Source organism: Anolis carolinensis, chromosome 4 (genome assembly GCF_035594765.1).
Source record: "Anolis carolinensis isolate JA03-04 chromosome 4, rAnoCar3.1.pri, whole genome shotgun sequence".
In the NCBI taxonomy this organism is placed as follows: domain Eukaryota; kingdom Metazoa; phylum Chordata; class Lepidosauria; order Squamata; family Dactyloidae; genus Anolis; species Anolis carolinensis.
The window spans coordinates 109,305,255-109,324,413 of NC_085844.1; the positions used below are offsets into that span (position 1 = coordinate 109,305,255).

The 19,159-nt window shown below is 38.4% G+C and overlaps 1 protein-coding gene across 2 annotated transcripts in view; it reads right to left on the minus strand.

Annotated features, from left to right (window-relative positions):
- Window positions 1–17,263: 17,263 nt before the first annotated feature.
- Window positions 17,264–19,159, minus strand: part of cdh9 (cadherin 9) — a 165,369-nt gene continuing 163,473 nt past the window's right edge. Inside the window, exon 12 of one of the 2 annotated variants that reach the window (XM_008114201.3) lies at window positions 17,264–18,494. In XM_008114201.3, the coding sequence (XP_008112408.1) occupies window positions 18,010–18,494 (485 nt within the window). In that variant the 3' untranslated portion in view covers window positions 17,264–18,009. The remainder of the gene's footprint in view (window positions 18,495–19,159) is intronic. The other variant, XM_062977618.1, reaches the window with a different exon arrangement.

Here is a 19,159-nt window from a genome sequence, read left to right on the forward strand (position 1 = left end):
GTTCTGCAATATTTACGAATATCATGGGTGCAAAGGTAGTCAGCTGGAAAAAAGCTTTTGTTATGGTTGCCAGTTACAGGATAATGTTAGATTCTGGCTCTGTCATCCTACAGAGCTGTGTAACTAAGTGCTCCCATGCCCACAGTCTGCTCTCAAACTTTGGGTGCCACTTTGCCTGCATGCCTATAAGCTTCCTTGCTTGGAGCTTTGGTTAAGAATATTTTGGTCTGACAGTGAGTGTGCCAATGTATATTTCAAAACACCACCTGCTTTTATCCAATCATCAACTTCCTGCTACCAAGGATGAAATATGTAGGATTGAAAATGTGGGTGTTTCTGTTCTGTTATTTAGGAAAATTGAAAAGAAAGATAAGGAGGATATGGATGACAGAGGCAAAGAATTCCTCAGTTTGTGCATGGGCAACTTTATTCTAGTCTATTTCAATGCCTAGACATAATCTATCAGCATTATGTTGGTTTTATGAGCACTTCATGGCATCAATATGATGAAGCATTCATATAAGAGTGGCTATCAACCCTAGTTTCCTGTGGGATGTGACACAACCATGGTTGTGAATGCAGATCATGATTATAGCTAATTCTATCCAATGGGATGGTGCAGATAGTGGCTGATTGGTTGGGTAGGCAGTGTATCTGTACATAGCACTGTAGGACAAGGGATTCAAACCTACTTGGAAATTAGTAATTCAGGGCCAGGGACTCTACAACAGGTGATCTAATAAATATAAACATATTGGATCAAAAGATGTAGACCCTATGCTTTTATGTCATGTTCAAAATAGGAAGGCAACAGCATCACCAAATGTAAAATGGCCTGAAAAGATGCATCTCAGGTTTTGCTGTTCTGAAAGGGGTGTATTTCAATTCAACTCAAAGTCTGATTAATTCATTTGAGGGTTAACTTTATGGGACAACAATGGATATTTTCAACATGGGCTTAAAACCTATTTAGAGAGGGAGCAGATATTGTGGTGTAGTAAGTCTCATGTTGGACCGTGACTCTCGATATCAAGTTCAAATCCCTACTTATCCATGGAATCCCACTGAGTGATCTTGTTCATGTCATACTCTCAGCAAAGGTAAATTGCTTGTGAACAAATTGTGTCAAGAATACCCTGTGATAAGCTTGTGTTAGGGTTGCCATTATAGCATAAATTATTTGGAAGCACACAGTAATAACAACAGCTGTGTAAGTTTAGGTCAGCCAATCTGCATTGAGTTAAAAATAAAAAGTCTAGGGGAAAATCCAGAAAGTGTTACAAGAAGGCAGGCTCTTGGAACACTTTGATACACCACCTAGCTACATACTTCAGGTTTACCCCAGGTCTGGTATCTAAAAGGCTCCTGATAAGCTCTACACCTTTATTTCTCATATGAGTAACTGGGGAATGAGTCCATTCCTCCAGGTTCCTGCTCATTCTAGTTAACCTTATTTTATGAAGCAATATGATTGGTGTGGGAAACAGTGGTGTTGAAGTGATAAAATACAATATCAGATTGTGTTTCTCTCCATTTACTCTCAGGATTTTGAGTTGGATATTGATGTTTAAATTTTGGGTTCATCTTAGAATTAATGCTGTTTGACATCACTTAAGCTGTCATGCTCAATGGAATCAAAAGGCAGTAGTGGATTAGGACCACCATGGATTATTGAATTCTTGGGACCAGGGGTTATTCATCATTATTAGCATTTACTGCATGCATTTTACTAAATTTTGGGGCATGTAGAACTGTGTTTAAACTGAAGAAAACAGAGGATACTCGTCAGAGGATCTGCAAGGGAGTTTTCAGGCTATGTTGAAGGAATCATTAATGGGAAAAGGTTTTCCACTTGTCTGAGGAAAAACTGTATGGAGGGATGACTTGGCTATGCATACTGGAGAACACCAGGTAGCACATTTAGAGTGATCCTTTGATTTATTCAACAGAAAACCTATCAAATAGAAAAAGAAATAAGTACAAAACATCCTTATTCCCTTACTCTGAAGAAATGTTATTTTTATAGTGTTTATGTTATCATCTAAACTTGTTACCACAATAATACATCTGCATCAGATGTACATTATACTAATGTATTCCGAAATAAATAAAGGAGGGTGAGGGAATCTATTGGGGGAAGCGATAATATTTATATATGTGTATGTCTATAAGTAATTCAAAGATTTTAAAATTTCCATATCTGAAACAAAACAATATTTGTTTTACTGTGATTATATCCTCAGGAATGACACATTAAATGTACACTGTTAAGAGAAGATTCATTGAATGCCATGATTAACAATGTCCTGAGATATTGAAATTGTATCATATATTCTTGCAGTGCTCCCTGTATAATACTGAAATTAAGGCCTACAAAACATTATATTCTGATGTTTCTTGGTAGTGCAGCAGAACACATAAATGCCACATACTGGGTTGAATCAAGCATTTCCTTTCATTAGCATAAATAGTTCTTTTTGAAAACAAATGCATGTAAAACACAACAGGATTCTAAATTTGGCGTTACGACATCAGGGGGTATCTCTTTCTAGAGCATTGTATATTTGGCAAAAAGAAATCAGAACACTCCAAAGAACATTGGGTCAGAGTTTCTCATATTGATAGCAATGCCATATGAAAGAGAGTACTATGCACATTCGCACAATCCCCTTGATGGATTGTCACCTTGACGTGGTGAGGGGGCTTACGTGTTCCAGTGAACCTGCGGACACAACCACGGGAGTCACACACTCCCAGGAGTGGCCACAGGGGAGGATCCAAACCAAGAACAATCCGAAGACCCAAAGACCTCAACGGCAGAGCAGGCGGAGGATAACATGGTACAGGTTACAATGACTGTGAAGGCAGAAGAAAGCTGCAACAGACTGAGAAGCCACTCTCATTGTGTTAATCACACCACTGCTGGGACCTCAATCTGTAAAGACTGTGTGTTGACTGGCCGTGCACCGACCTCCACACATTTAAAAAAATCACGCACAGGCGTCTTCCAAGAAATGGAGGACCATCATCCTCGAACTACGAGGGATCGCCTAAGTAAGTATGCACGTTGAATCTATGTTGCATATAATTATCTTTTTAAAAAGAAACTTCAAACCTCCTGTTTCTGATAAATGGTTCTCCTTACATACAGTTTTTCGGGCTGTATGGTCTTTTTCCAGTAGCATTCTCTCGTGATGTTTCACCTGCATATTTGGCAAGTATTCTCAGAGGTTTGTTTAGAGCAAGGGTCCCCAAACCTTTTAAACAGGGGGCCAGTTCACGGTCACTCAGACCATTGGAGAGCCAGACTAGAGTTATAAAAAAACTATGAACAAATTTCTATGCACACTGCACAGATCTTCTTTTGAAGTAAGAAAAAACAAAATGGGAACAAATACAGCCTTAATGTTAATAATAATAATAATAATAATAATAATAATAATAATAATAATAATAATAATAAATAGAGGGTTGGAAGAGACTCCTTGGGCCATTTAGTCCAACCCCCTTCTGCCTTTGTGCACCAAAAGCACTAGCAAAGCACCCCTTAATAATTAATTATTAATTAAATAATAATTAAAATTCCATTATAAATACAAGCAAAGCTTTGGAAGCCATGCCCCGGGTGAGGGATGAGGCAGGAAAAGTGCGCACTTTCCTAAGCGGCAGTGGGAAAGGTGCGCATGGGGTCAGGGGGGAAGGAAAGGTATGTGCATTTACCTACTTTGCATCTCACGCGCCTTCCTCGGCAAAGGAGGAGGGAGCCGCCACTGCGGGGGCCGGATAAATGGCTTCGATGGGCCGCATGTGGCCCCCGGGCCGTAGTTTGGAGACCCCTGGTTTAGAGGTCTGTGGATGCTTTCCACAGATGCAGGCAAAACTTCAGGAGACTGCTATTGGAACGCGGCCATACAGCCTGAAAAACTCATAGCAACCCAGTGATTCCAGCAATGAAAGCCTTCAACAACGCAAGTTCTTTTTTGTAAGTAAATTATTATGCTAACTTGCTAGACTGCATTGCAAGTTTCATACCTATATATGAGCCTCTCTCCCATTTTTTTTCATGACTTAGAGTCTGCCAACCATGTCCATTTTACTATTATATTGAATCCAGAAGCATTTCAAAATTTGAGCTCTCTCTCTTGAATCGAAGGGGAATTCCTCCTGACAGATCTTGGCAACAATATGATCTATTCTGAAATATAGTACTACACTAAATCTGAACCAGAGTATGAAAACACCTGCAAGTTAGCTGGAAGATGCAGACCAATCACTTTTCACCTGAACAAGCATCTACATCAACCGAGAGCTGTTAGCTCCTCAGTAGAGAGGGAGGGGGGAATAGTAGACAGCAGCCCACATGCAAGAAATTGTCTGCAAATCTTTACAACAGTATCAACGAGATAACTCCTGGTTATCTAAAAGATGGAAGAAATACTCATTATTGTCGATTAGTTTCTTCATCAGAAATTACTTTGATATGAGATAGAATATTGTTCAGAGAACACTGATGTTAGGTTTCCCTACAGATAAATAGCAATAGCTGTTTTCCTTCAGGGCCTATGCTATCTCCCTCATTTCTTGGGTTGAAAACAAAATTTTATAGACATTCAGATTAGAAATAGACACTATAGCTTTCTTTTGTTTTGTTCATAAAGTATGTTGGTTGTTTTATTGCAAGCAAACAAACAAAGCAAGCAAAACCAAAAAGACAACTACTTTAGAGCAAATGTTTTGTGATACACAAATGTATACTTTTTGCCTTTGAGTGTTAGGTCTTACAGACCATATTTGATTCTGCGCATGAACACTTCTTTGAGCATACTCTGTAATCCATTGCAGTTATCATTGGAAAGAAATAATTTATTCAAATTCTTATTCTTATCATAATCATCATCATTATTATATTTATTTATACTCCACTTTATCTCTCCTGAAGAAAACTCAAAGTGGCTTTCTTTTTTGTATTGGCCCATGGAGATTAATCATTCTGATCTTCCTTCTGATTCTTGACTGCAATCCATATTATTGGTCAAAAGTTTAGGCACACAGAATCCATCTTTATCTTTAATGTCAGCTGTTCAATTTGAACATCATCTTTGCCACAGCTATTATGACATTTGAGCCATGCAGCAGCTCTTTGTTGAGAATAGGATTTAGCACCTCAATAGTTGCCATAAAAGCCAGAACAGATATAATACGGTTGCTATCAAAACTGAAGAACTGACATTAAAAGAAAGAGTGTGTTTCTCACTTCAGCATTCTGGAATCATCAGCTTCCTTTGGTCTCTAGCACCCCGTTTTTGTTTTTGGTTTGCCTGTTTCTTTTTCTTTCAACACTGAAAAAAATTACAAACAACTGCATGTCACATGAGATTTCATTCTCTAACTCCTATAATAAAAAGTTAGTTCTGAGTATATAAAATTGCAATTGGTTTCACAAATAACTGCTCACATGACCTTTTCAGTAAGAGGTGTGTGCACTAGTATGATGGCAACATTAAACTTTGCTGCAAAAACCTCTCTATGGTGGGGTGGGATTACCAGGTCAGGAAAGTTACTTGCATTCATCTTGCCTTGATAGTATACTTGCTATCCTGAAGCTCAGTAATTTCACAAGACATATGCAAGGAGATTATAAGAAGTGCAGAAGTCTTTGAAGCATGGAATAAGTGTCACTCAAATATGCAGCAAACTTGGTATCAGTAGCTCAGAGCCAGGTTATGCTACAAAGGCTACCTTTTCATTTAGTATTTTATGAAATTTATTATTCCTACTCAGATACTCATGGAACCTTGGCACACATTATAGTTCTTGGGCATGATGTGTTTTATAAGGCTTATAGAGAAGGCAACTTGAAATCAGGGGTGTAGACTTTCAAGAGGTAAATATTCTTAATGCTTTTTAGCATTGCAAGCATGTCTGAGAATGTTCTAATTTATGTAAAAATGATGATTATCTAGGTAAGTAGTAAATATTTGGGCCCCTGGTGGCACAGTGCGTTAAAGCACTGAGCTACGGAACTTGTGGACCAAAAGGTCCCAGGTTCAAATCCCAGGAGCAGAATGAGCGCCTGCTGTTAGCCCCAGCTCCTGCCAACCTAGCAGTTCGAAAACATGCAAATGTGAGTAGGTCATATGTGAGTAGGGATATAAAGTTTATAGAACAGTTGTTGGCCTGCATCTAATGGTGTGTTTTGACTAAAGAAACACATTAATAAGTAGAATTTTGGGGTGGGGAAGATTAGCTTACTTGCACAATCTTCAAAATCTCCTCCAGTGAATGATGAAAACCAAAGGAATAGATAGGGATGATAATTGATAGTGGGTATGGTGCAGGCTGTTGTTCAGCTTCTGTGTTGCAATTGAGAGACTTGCTTGAGAGACTACTGTTTCGCCCCACAAAATTCTCAGGGTGGTCTGCAAGAAGGCCTTACATTTATTGTTTAAACTGTTATGTTTATTCATATCATAATCTGATCACCATGCTCAATATATCCCATATGCATGGGGATATTGGGATAACGATACAAAAGGTTTGCTAGGGTAGATCCTCTCTCACCCAGACTCAGCCCACCCCCCCCGAACCAAAATCCCAGCCCCTCCCAAATCAAAATCCTGGCTACAGGCCTGTCTACACTCACTGGTACCGAGAGCAAAAATATAAAATGGAGTTTAGGAGCCACCTCATCCTAAAAAGACAGCCATGTCAGGCGCCTCATCTGGGATAATAAACATGTCAGCTTTGTTGAGAAGTCAGGCTTTACCTATAGTTTCTGCTGTTGCTTTAGTGGGTAGCTTCACTCTTGATTGGTTAAATGTAAGGGCCTTGTGCGCATTCATCTGGGTGGCTGTTTGCAATTAGACCATTTTAACATTTTGTCTTAAGGCATACGTGTAAGATTAAGCTAAAAAAACTGCCTGATTTCCATGCTTTGCATCCCAGTTTATTGGCACTAAAGAGCTCCTGAATTTATGTAGTGTGTATTACTCGACGTGACTACTAGACTGACAACATTTGCCCACCTGTATCCTGAACTAAATCAGTATCTTTTTGAAGAATTGGGAGGTAACTGTATAATTTGATGTCTTTGAATGAAGATGGTGTAGCAACTCAAAAAGTCTTATTTGCATCATTACCCAAGGTAGAATTTCTTACATAAATAGTAAAAATAATTTGCTTGTTGATGAAACCAAACGTAAGACTCATTTCCAGGTAAGAAACGTGTATAAAATAATGATATTTCTTACAAAAAAAGAAAAAGGGAGCTAAAATGAGTAAATGAATTCATGACATAAATTATTTTATAATTAGGTAAAACTCATGGCTGAATAATATTTGAAATATATTATTTAAAAGATACGCTAATCTGATTAGCTCAACAGAATAGGCAATATTTTCTGAATGAATACTTTCCATGTTATATTCCAGTTTCAGTTTTAATGTGCAGTTTCAACCCTGAAATCAATTGTCTTGTGTCAAGCTATATTCTTTTTCAAAACCCCTCTTTGACTCATGGAATAACACTACATGTGGGTGTCAGCACTGGGGTCAGCAGACCACTACTGAAAAAACTCTGAAATCAGCTTACTTGGTTCAAATGTGTATTTCAGCTATATATGAAATTTGAACTTTATAGAAAAATTCAGTGTCAGGGGTTTTCGTTGTTTTGGAAGAAAAACTATTGTAAACGTAACCTGGCCTCCTTGTGTATTTACTTCAATGCCCCTGTGCTTTCATACTAGTATTGGTACATGTGCATTTGAAAGTAGTAAACAGAAGAACTATAGCTTTTCAATAACTTGCTCATCTCCAACACTGACCTTGTAAAAAACATGTTCTAAACTTCTTAAGCTTAGGGAAAGTATAGGAATTTTCAATGCATTTCAGTGGGGAATTTGATTTGGTACACCAAAATAACAGCAGTGCAAAGAAAACTGGAAGAGAGCTACCTGAAGGATTCAATTCTACATTTATTAATTTGTAAAACATATTTCTGTTTAGCTTTAAAAACAAAACAAAACAAAACAAAAAAACCTAAACTTATCTGTTCTAGGCTTCTATGATTATAAGGAATGGAATGCCAGAAATATTTAAGTATCCATGTGTTTCTTACTTCACTATTAATTTAATAAGAAATAATCAGCTAGAATCAACCAAATAAAAGATTAATTATTCCAATGAAATAGTTAATTGTTTAATGAATGTTGAAACTATTGTGTCCCTCCTTTGATCATCTGAACAATATCCTTCTGAGCGATAGATGATAGAATGGAGTATTAAATGAACAGGCTAAGCATATTTAGATCTGCATTTGAGTAGGAGATATTTGGAAGAGACAGACATGTTCACCTTTATCACACTAATTCAATCTTGGGGGAAAAAACTATGAAGGAGTCAGTTCACTGTTTATAAAGAAATACAAAATAATGCAGAAAATTTTGCAGTTTTCTTTTTAATTTGCAATATGATCATTCTATTAAAGCTAAGGGATCATATTCTCCTGGAACATCTTGGATTAACTACAAAATAGAGGATTTACTGTCCAAATGCAAATCTCCAGCATCTTGGAAGAGGAGAGAAAGCATTTATGTGCTCAGACCAACACATTTTCATGGCTAAACTAACGTTTACTGTTAACCTCAAACCCCCACCAAAATGGAGAAACAGTAACTGTGAAAAAGGAGGACTGTGTTAGCATGGGGTCATTGTTTTTTCTAGCAAATTATATGGCAGAGTATTATGACAAAATCACAGCTAATGCTCTTGGCTGGCACAGGAGGCTCTGGCAGTGAATCAGTGCACTTGGAAATGAAAAATTGTCACTGCATCCCTGCCTCCTGTATTGTGATTGGCTGTAAAGCCCTGTCAAGCTGGCCGTTCATCAGTGACACAAAATATACTACCAAGATTGTCCAAGGCAGAACAAGGCAGCAAGAAGCACATCTTGCTGTGAAAAGTACACTGATACTCTTCTGAATGGAACTGGAGCTCCCTCTTGCTTGGAAAAGCAGCAGAATAGATGAAAATACATAAATGAAGTGTTGCATGTTGTGATATCTAATGCTGGACAAGAACTGATGACAAGTCAGCTTAATCTCCTCATTCAGTTGCCAAGTTCCCTGCAGGACCACCAAGAAAATTGCAGTCCTGTCAATTTTGGACATGTGATCAAAATTCCCTATTTTCTGTATATTTGCTCTCTTTCAAAGTAAAAATATGACATCTGGAATAATTTGGTCTCACATGCAAGCATATTTTAGATTTTTTTTAAAAAAAAATGAATCTGGCCCAAGTTGAATTTTAAATAATTGTTGGCATTTTTTTCCAATCCTGTCTCTTTCTCTCAGCAATTAATGGTGATAACAAATGAACAAAAAACATTTTGAGATGCTATCATCTGTACCTCCCAAAATGGGTTCTTCCATAGTTAACCTGTCTTGGCAGAGATGGGATCATGCCTGACTAACTGCTCTTCTCACTGCAAAAATCTTTTTGTGTGCACTTTGATAATGTTGACCACTGCACATGCAGGGCTGTAACTCCTCCCAATTTGTGCTGTCTTCATGTTCATACATGCCTTCCCTTTGCCATTTTTAAAGAATAAGAACTTTGAGAATTTACAGCTGCACATCCTCTGAGCTTTTTTATTTTCACAGTTTCATATTGTGGTTTTTTTTTGGCAATTGAGGGTATACTTAAAGATGTTTTTAGCTTTTGTATTGAGGCAAAAAGCATGCAAAAGTAGGAAGTTTTGTAAAATGTTCTTTCATTGAAAGAAAAAGAAAAAATGAAATTAACCCAGAGGAAATATTATAGGCAAGAGGCATTACAGTTCTTTTTTTTATTTTTTCTTAAAGAAAATTGTCCAGAGGATAAGCGATTGTTGAAAGGGCCAGTGTTGGAGTTGGAGACCAGCAGCTCCCAGCCTAGCTTAGTTGTTGCAGAAGAGGAGCCTGCACAAATAGCTAGTGTCTAGCAGGTGTAGCAAGCAAGGTCAGTATATCAGGACAGATTGATGAAGGGTTAGATGCACTTTCCCTTTTAGAATACAGAAAAGAGCATGCTGCAACCTGCAGGTCTGCCCTATTAGCAGAGAAACAGATTCTACATAGGCCACACCTCAGAACAGAGAAGAAAAGGTTTTCATGGTTTCAGTCTTGTTTAATGTGGTAATATTAATGGCTGGTGTAAGTATGTATGCTAGAATGATAAGCCCACAAGGACTGGGTTGTTTCTGATAAAATATTTGAACTCCATTAGAATCTTCTGTTGCTTGCTTAACCAGGACTTGACATAACACAACAAAAAAGCGGGGAAAGAGGGGAATGGGGGATTAAAGGTAGAAAGGGAGCAGCTTTTCCTTTGCAGTCAAGAAGAAGAGTGATCAGACAATCAGGGACAGAAAGCATTTTTTTCCTTTCTGACTGGAAAGAATAGTCCACAATGAATGCAAGATTACCCAAAACAAGTGGCTAAAATAGACTTCAATCACTGCATTGCAAAACACATTATCTAACGCACTTCGCCCCGGTGGCGAAGTGTGTTAAAGCACTGAGCTGCTGAACTTGCAGATTGAAAGGTCCCAGGTTCAAACCCCGGGAGCGGTGGGAGCGGCCGCTGTTAACTCCAGCACCTGCCAACCTAGCAGTTCGAAAACATGCCAATGTGAGTAGATCAAAAGGTACCGCTCCGGCGGGAAGGTAACGGCGCTCCATGCAGTTATGCTAGCCACATGACCTTGGAGGTGTCTACGGACAACGCTGGCTCTTCGGCTTAGAAATGGAAATGAGCACCAACCCTTAGAGTCAGACATGACTGGACTTAATGTTGGGAAACCTTTACCTTTACTATAGAGGACACGGTGCATATTTTCTTTGATTGTTGTATATATGCCAAGGTAAGATCTCAATATTTACAACTACTTTTGGTCAGAACAATCAATTGGGACCCAATTGTCAAATTGTCTTATTTTCCTTCTGGGGAAAATGTACTTTTAATCCGCTACATAGTCAAATTCATCATAAAACCCACCCATAAGATGGGGTCTTTTGTCATAGTGATGAACTTATATAAATTCGCCAACTGACTCTTTTACACTCACCACTCTACTCCCCTGCTTTCATTTTATAATTTAATCTCATTTTACCAAACTTATTATCTAATCAAATTTTATCGTGTTTTAATTATTTTAGTTAACGATTACAGGAGTTTTAGGATAGTGATTAGTGTCTGTGTATTTTTATTTTTGTCTTGTATTGTTGATATAGTCAGTGGACTAATCAATAAACAAATCTATCTATAACAGGAACTGCTTTTGTCTATGGAGAAAACAAAATCTCTACAGATAAGTAATATTTTCCAGGCAAAAAATTATGCCTGCTGTATGAAAAATGTGAATTTTGTACAGGACATAGTTTACATAAATTATCTGTAATTATTTGAAAAACGGTTTCCTTGAAAAATGTTGTTTGCAATGCAAAGAATACTGTTTTCTGCACACACACACACACACACACACACACATGCAAATTTTGTGTGGATTAATTGCTGCACTGTGAATTATCTGAAACTGGTTCAGTGTCTGAATGGCCCTAACGGGATTTTCCTTCCAAACTTTTTGACTGCTGGGATGGGAAAATATTTAAATTAGGGAAGAAATCAGAAGGTTTTGGTCTCACCTATTCATTGGTGACATTCCATATGATATCTTCATATAAAACAGAAACAGAGAAAGGATCTTTACTTACAGAATGCATGTATTTTGTACTGTAGAACACTGTATTGCAATTGTTTGTAGGGCTTGGACTTTGGGAAGGGAAGACTTGAATCCCCATTCAGTCCTTTTTTAAAAGTAAAATAACAACAGTGGATGACTCTATCTCTAATACCAAGAAGAAGGCAATGACAAACCCCCTTTGAATAAATCTTGCTAAGAAAACCACATGATAGGATTGATTGAAGGCACATCATAACAACTTGCCCGGAATTGAGTTTTTGATATTCCAAAAATGAGCTAGGAGACAAGAAAATGTACTGTTCCAATTAACATAAAAATTATTCTGCCAACAACACTGTTCTACTAGAGAGAGAAATGCCTTTTAAAAAAGCACAAAGATTCCAGACAATCAATCCATGGTCTTTATAACATGAGCTTGTTTTATAATGATCATATAATTTTGAAAACAAACAGAAACACTGAGACATTGACTTTCACACTACTCTTTATTATTGCTATGGTGTTACCTTTATTATTATTTCTACTACCAATGTTTCACACGATATTTCTGTCCCTGCCCTCTTTTTCATCCAGTGTAGGCATACTTTTAAAATAAAATTTTTCTTCACCATAATTACAACTGTGTGAGGGGAGAGGAAAATTACAACCAGTGGATACTTGGAATATTGTGATTTCACCAAGAAAGGCTATTGCACATAAGTTCAGAAGCTTTATGGCAGCAATATTGAGTTATGAACATATTTTCACTATAAATGTGGGAAAGTGCTACAAAACTATCTCAAAGCCACTTTGGGAGGGCACCAACATGGTATGTTGTGTACCTCTGGCATTCACAATAATTGTCCTATAATTGTAATTGGATAAATTCCTATGATTCATGCTGGATAGACTTCATGTCCAAAAGACAAATATGTATAAGTCAAATCCCAATAGTGGCAAAGTATCCAATAACAATAATTGTGATTCAGTTCAGGTTAGTGGATGGTTAAATATCTTATAAAAGCTTGATCATATTAATGTCAACATTTACAATGTTTTTTCTCTCATTAGCAGTGAATTGTTGAAAGCATAGAAGCAAACATGTTCTGTGTAATTGAACATGATGTCTTTATATACAATGTTTAGAATTCTAAGATTTTTTGTTTCCTCAGTTAATGTCATTTTTTTTTCAAAACCCATTAGTGACAAATCTTTAATTGTCTAATTGTCTTTAAAAGCATATAAGACAGAATTGCTGCCATTTCCGGACTGCTGACATTTCCTTTTTGCTTCAGAGAGAAATGGGAAGGAAATCATGGTCAGTGTAGAAAGTAAATACAAAAAAATCATTAGCTGTGTTCGTAATTTAGGTAGCCAACTCCTTCTGCCCCTCCCCAGCTCAATTCCTCTTCTGCAAAACTCTGTTGGTGATGTGGACTACAGCTTACAGCATGGTCTCAGGAAGAAGTGCCAAGTGGCAAGTAATGAGAAGGACTCTTCCCATTGACCAGGGTTGATGGAAATTACAGTTCAGCAACATTGGGAAATCCATACACTTTCCACTTCATAATTTTCGATAATGTTGGAAATGAAAAATCTTTACAATCTGTGCTGAAGACATGCACAGTTCGTCCATTTTCAGTGCCATAATGTTACAAGGTCAGCATTTTCACTCAATAATAGCAAGTGCCCCTTGTGTTTGGGATATGGTTTATACAGTGCTTTCGCGGCAGCTATGAATAACCTATTAATACCATCTCAGATTTTGAGATAAAGGACATGATACAAAAAAACCCCAAGAATAGTTGCTCAAGATATGTACTTAAGATCATCATCTTAACAGAACATATATGCACATTCATATTTTTCAATGCAGTGCTCTTGCCTTGTGATTTATCTATCTCTCACTGAGGACTGAGCAAGAAGGACCAGGCCTTGAGACTGAGAAACTCTAGCCAGATCTGCTGCCTAGTTTCCTTGTGTATTGTTCCACTGAGACTTCATAAGGTGTTTGACCCAGTGTGATGAAGTGTGTTAAAGCAGACCAAAAGGTTGCAGGTTCAAATCCCGGGAGCAGAGTGAGCGCCCGCTGTTAGCTCCAGCTTCTGCCAACCTAGTAGTTCGAAAACATGCCAATGTGAGTAGATCAATAGGTACTGCTCCAGCGGGAAGGTAACTGCTCTTCATGCAATCATGCCAGCCACATGACCTTGGAGGTGTCTACTGACAACGCCAGTTCTTTGGCTTAGAAATGGAGATGAGCACCAACCCCCAGAGTCAGAAATGACTGGACTTAACGTCAGGGAAAACATTTACCTTTACCTTGACCCAGTGTGGAGGTGGTGGATAAGCATTCACCTGATTAAACTATAAAGAGATGTACATACTTACTCAAATTTATCCTGGTGGAACTTTCTTTCAGTGAGATGTGGAGCTTGTGGTTGTATGTCATAGGGTGGATCTATACTGATCCGTTATCCTGAAGCCAATCCAGTGTGGCCTATGACAGATCAGCTCTGAAATGATTCACACAGCCACATACCCCTGGCCACTGTGGAGGCAGAGAACAGTCCTGATTGGCCTGTGGCATTGAACCCAGTTTCTCTTCACTTCTTTTTGGATGCTTCAATCCACCCTTGTCTCCACTGCAATGTGGACTTTGCTGGTTGCTTTGGAGCTAGACATAATGTCTGCCTCTTTTACCTGTTTATTTTTCCTTACCCATGTTACAGCTAGAGTACTATGACAGTTGCTTGGAGTGGTGCATTAAATAGGTGATAATTTGGCAGATAGTTGGGCTATAAAAATTACAGGGAACACCTTGGTGCACTTTTGGTAAAGGGGAGGGCTCTGGAAATGCCACCTTAGGTCCTGAGACATAGGGGTGTGGAAAACTCTGCTGTTGGGTCTGGACTGGGGGCTTTGCCCTCAATTACGTCTTGTGATTTGGGAATGATGTTCCTTCTGTCTACCTTCTAGTAAATGACCAGACAGGGAGCAACCTAAATATTGGGTTGCTTTTGGTCCACTCATGGGAAGGGTGAGAAGAAATTCTGGCTTCAGTAGATCTTGCAGGAAAATGCTACTCCTCTTCCACATTTCCAGGATAAAATAGGTTCTACATTAAATAAAATGCCTTGATTCAACCCAATTTTCTGTATCTAGTCTTATTATGCCGTGGTTGGTCTGCAGTGCAAATGTCAGAAAGAATTACACATCATGGCCTGAGTGCCATGGGGCTAACATATTATAAAGAAATAAAAGTGTTGGAGTTTCATCTGAACCTCTATTATCATAGCTCATTGATACTGGGTTTTCTTTGGATAAAATAACTGTTCAAAGGGTGCCTTACTGAAGCATGCCTTTACCAAAAAATTACAATGGATTGGATCTAAATTTAGAAATTTATTGCATGGACCTGCTATTCCACTGTTGTGTTATCATTGATAGTTGCTGCAAACTAGGTTGAGCATCTTTGATATCTCATCTTTCTCCAATCACATAATTGCACTCAATTGACAATGTGTGTTTCCTGTGGTTATGCTTTCTTCGTAGCCCTATCTTTCCACATTACCACTGTTCTGGATTTTTAATTTTTAAAATGGTTTAGAGTCATTTCATAATTCCAGCTTCAAAAAAACAAAAAGGCAAATTATAGCTATAAAATAAATTGATAGCTTTGGAATACTGAGGGGAAGGGGCAATGGGAAAGGAGGCCATCTCTATGAAGGTACTATATTAGTGACATGGAAACATAGAATCATAGAATCGTAGAGTTGGAAGAAACCTGATGGGCCATCCAGTCAAACCCCCTGCCAAGAAGCAGGAAAATCGCATTCAAAGCACCCCTGACAGATGGCCATCCAGCCTCTGCTTAAAAGCCTCCAAAGAAGGAGCCTCAACCACAGTCCAGGGCAGAGAGTTCCACTGCTGAACAGCTCTCACAGTGAGGAAATTCTTCCTGATGTTCAGGTGGAATCTCCTTTCCTGTAGTTTGAAGCCATTGTTCTGTGCCCTAGTCTGCAGGGCAGCAGAAAACAAGCTTGCTCCCTCCTTCCTATGACTTCATCATCATCATCATCATCATCATCATCATCATCATCATTTAATTACTTATTAATCGCCCTCCATCCACGATGCTCTAGGCGATTTACAAGATAAAATTGTAAAGGATAAAAATACATACATACAAATATTGATTAAAAAATATTAAAATAGATTAAAAGCTCTAGTAAAGAGCCATGTCTTGAGTGCTAGGGTAAAAGGCCCCAACTCACACATGGCTCTCATATAGGGCAGCAAGGCATTCCATAAGGCAGGGGCAGAAACAGAAAAAGCTCTGCACCTGGTCCTTTCCAAGTGCACTTCTCTAGGACCCGGTACATAGAGTAAGTCTCATTGGGATGGTCGTTGCGACCTCTGATGATGGGAGAAGGAGAGACAGTCCCTAACATATTTCCCCTCACATATTTGTATATGGCTATCATGTCTTCTTTCGGCCTTCTCTTCTGCAGGCTAAACATACCCAGCTCTTTCAGCTGCTCCTCATAGGGTTTGTTCTCCAGACCTTTGATCATTTTAGTCACCCTCCTCTGGACGCTTTCCAGCTTGTCAACATCTCCCTTCAGTTGAGGTGCCCAGAATTGGACACAGTATTCCTGGTGTGGCCTGACCAAGGCAGAATAGAGGGGTAGCATGACTTCCCTGGATCTAGATGCTATACCCCTATTTATGCAGGCCAGAATCTCGTTGGCTTTTTTCGCTGCCGCATGACATTGTAGGCTCATGTTTAACTTGAGCGTCTAGATCCAGGGAAGTCATGCTACCCCTCTATTCTCTACATGCGAGCAGAATAGCAGAACGGACACATCAAACTAAGGTAAATGATGTTAATGTTGTGGGATTGGGAACTACTAACAGGTTTTAAACATCAACAGCAAGAGACAGGATAATTACAGGGAATAGGCAGACCAGCAACAGGATGCACAAAATTCCGTGAAATAGTGACCGCCACCAAGGTAATACGGAGCCCCGGTAGCAAAGTGCATTAAATTACTGAGCTGGAGACCGAAAGGTTCCAGGTTCAAAGCCCCGGAGCGGCAGGAGCGGCCGCTGTTAGCTCCAGCTCCTGCCAACCTAGCAGTTTGAAAACATGCCAATGTGAGTAGATCAATAGGTACCGCTCTGGCGGGAAGGTAACGGCGCTCCATGCAGTCATGCCGGCCACATGACCTTGGAGATGTCTATGGACAACGCCGGCTCTTCAGCTTAGAAATGGAGATGAGCACCAACCCCCAGAGTCGGTCACGACTGGACTTAACGTCAGGGGAAACCTTTACCTTACCAAAGGTAATAGTCAGCTGCAGGCCGTTTTGTCTCCCTTGTGTGATGAAGTTCAGAATTAAGACAAATCTCCTGCAATCATGATGAAATCCCACTGATTTCATTAACTGAAATATGACTCGGTGTTTGCAACACAATATATACACTGTGTTGTGTTGTTGACTAATAAGCCACATGCACTGAGTAGATTGAACATTAATCTATTAAGAAAGACTAATTTATTTAAGAAAAAATACAAAAATATAAATATACAGATATAAAAATATCATGAATCAGCACACAGATATTGTTTTACTCAATAAATATGGCAGTAATACTCATTCTTGTTTGTAAAGTGTATTCAGATTACATTATAACATGGGTACATTATAAGATTGTTCCAAATAGTTAGTAGTAAAAGTGAAGCAAAGTGTTCCTTTAGAAAAAGGTAAACTTTTTCTACTCATTACAAAAGGCACAAAAAGCCTTTTTAGGTATCTTTCTCATAAGTGTTGAATATCGTCTTTCCAACATCTTAGGCAGAGAGGGTGAATCATAGTTTTTTTTTCTTTTTTAAAAAGGTTTTTATCATTTTCATTCATGTTGCTATATTCAGCAAACCCTTACTAAGACAAACACCTATATATTTTTGTATTTTTCCAAGTAAGAGAATGTAGGCCACTTTCAGCTAGTTACAGAGGCATTAATCCCATCAACAATGTCCATTGCCCGAGTCACAAAATGATATTCTTGGCGTGCAATCCAGTGCAAGTTTTCCACTGTCCCTGGTGAAAGCATGGTGTTCCCTTTATGTAGAACTGCCCTTTCATTCTCTCTAAAGTTTACAGAAATATTCCACAAATGTATTGGTGGTATTGGCATGGAGTTACCATCTTTCAATAGAAGGTGGCAGGTACTGTTCATAGAAGAGAACACTTTATCTGCAGTAGAACTACTGGACTGCAGTATTAGTCACTCTCGTCTCCACCATACATATCTGCTAATTTTTTAAATCGAGGTCCCCAGTCACTGAGGTAATCATAATCTTGAGTGCTGCCATCTGTAGTAAGTGATTCCAAAGAGCTAAGTGAATTTGCTATGGAATCATTCCCTTCATATGCATAGGTTGCTAAAGAATCATAAGGAGGTGCAGTTGGATCCAAATCATTTTCCTTTAGCCTTCGATGAATGAAATCTTGGACATCAATATTTTCCCAGAGAGGTGCAGTCCTCCTTATCTGGAAAATAGTTTCTGGCATTACATCTCTTCTCATTTTACTTTCTTCTCTGGCTTCTGGATTTCTTAGTGTGCCAATGTCAAAAGCTTGTGTATCTTCTTCCCCTCCTCCTTCATCATTGTAGGTCACAATATTGTCTCGGACATCATCCTTGGAAATGATCAAGGGCTCTTTCTTCCTCTGTCGTTTCATGGCTGCAAACAGAACAACTAAAACTGGAAACAAATAGATATTTATTAGGTTTTTAAAAAATATATATAATGAGCTGATCAACATGAAAATACAGCAGAGTCTCACTTATCCAACACTCGCTTATCCAACATTCTGGATTATCCAACACATTTTTGTAGTCAATGTTTTCAATATATCATGATATTTTGGTGCTAAATTTGTAAATACAGTAATTACAACATAACATTACTGCGTATTGAACTACTTTTTCTGTCAAATTTGTTGTATAACATGACGTTCTGGCGCTTAATTTGTAAAATCATAACCTATTTTGATGTTTAATAGGCTTTTCCTTAATCTCTCCTTATTATCCAACATATTCGCTTATCCAACGTTCTGCCGGCCCGTTTATGTTGGATAAGTGAGACTCTACTGTACTTAAAACTGGTAAGTAACTATCTAAACACTCATCTTAGTAAGGAAGTTTAAAACATAACCTTGATTCTCTTATTAAAGTGAAGGGGACTTTGCAGAGAAAGTCAAGGCATTTTCCATCACAATAACACAATAGGACTGATTTCTGGACATACAAGCAAAATATTTATCTGCTGCAAATCGCTGACCATTTATACATGAAATTATTTCAGACATTGCTCCACATAGGGATTTAAACATCTTCTTATTTATTGAACATGTTCCCTAGGTCCTG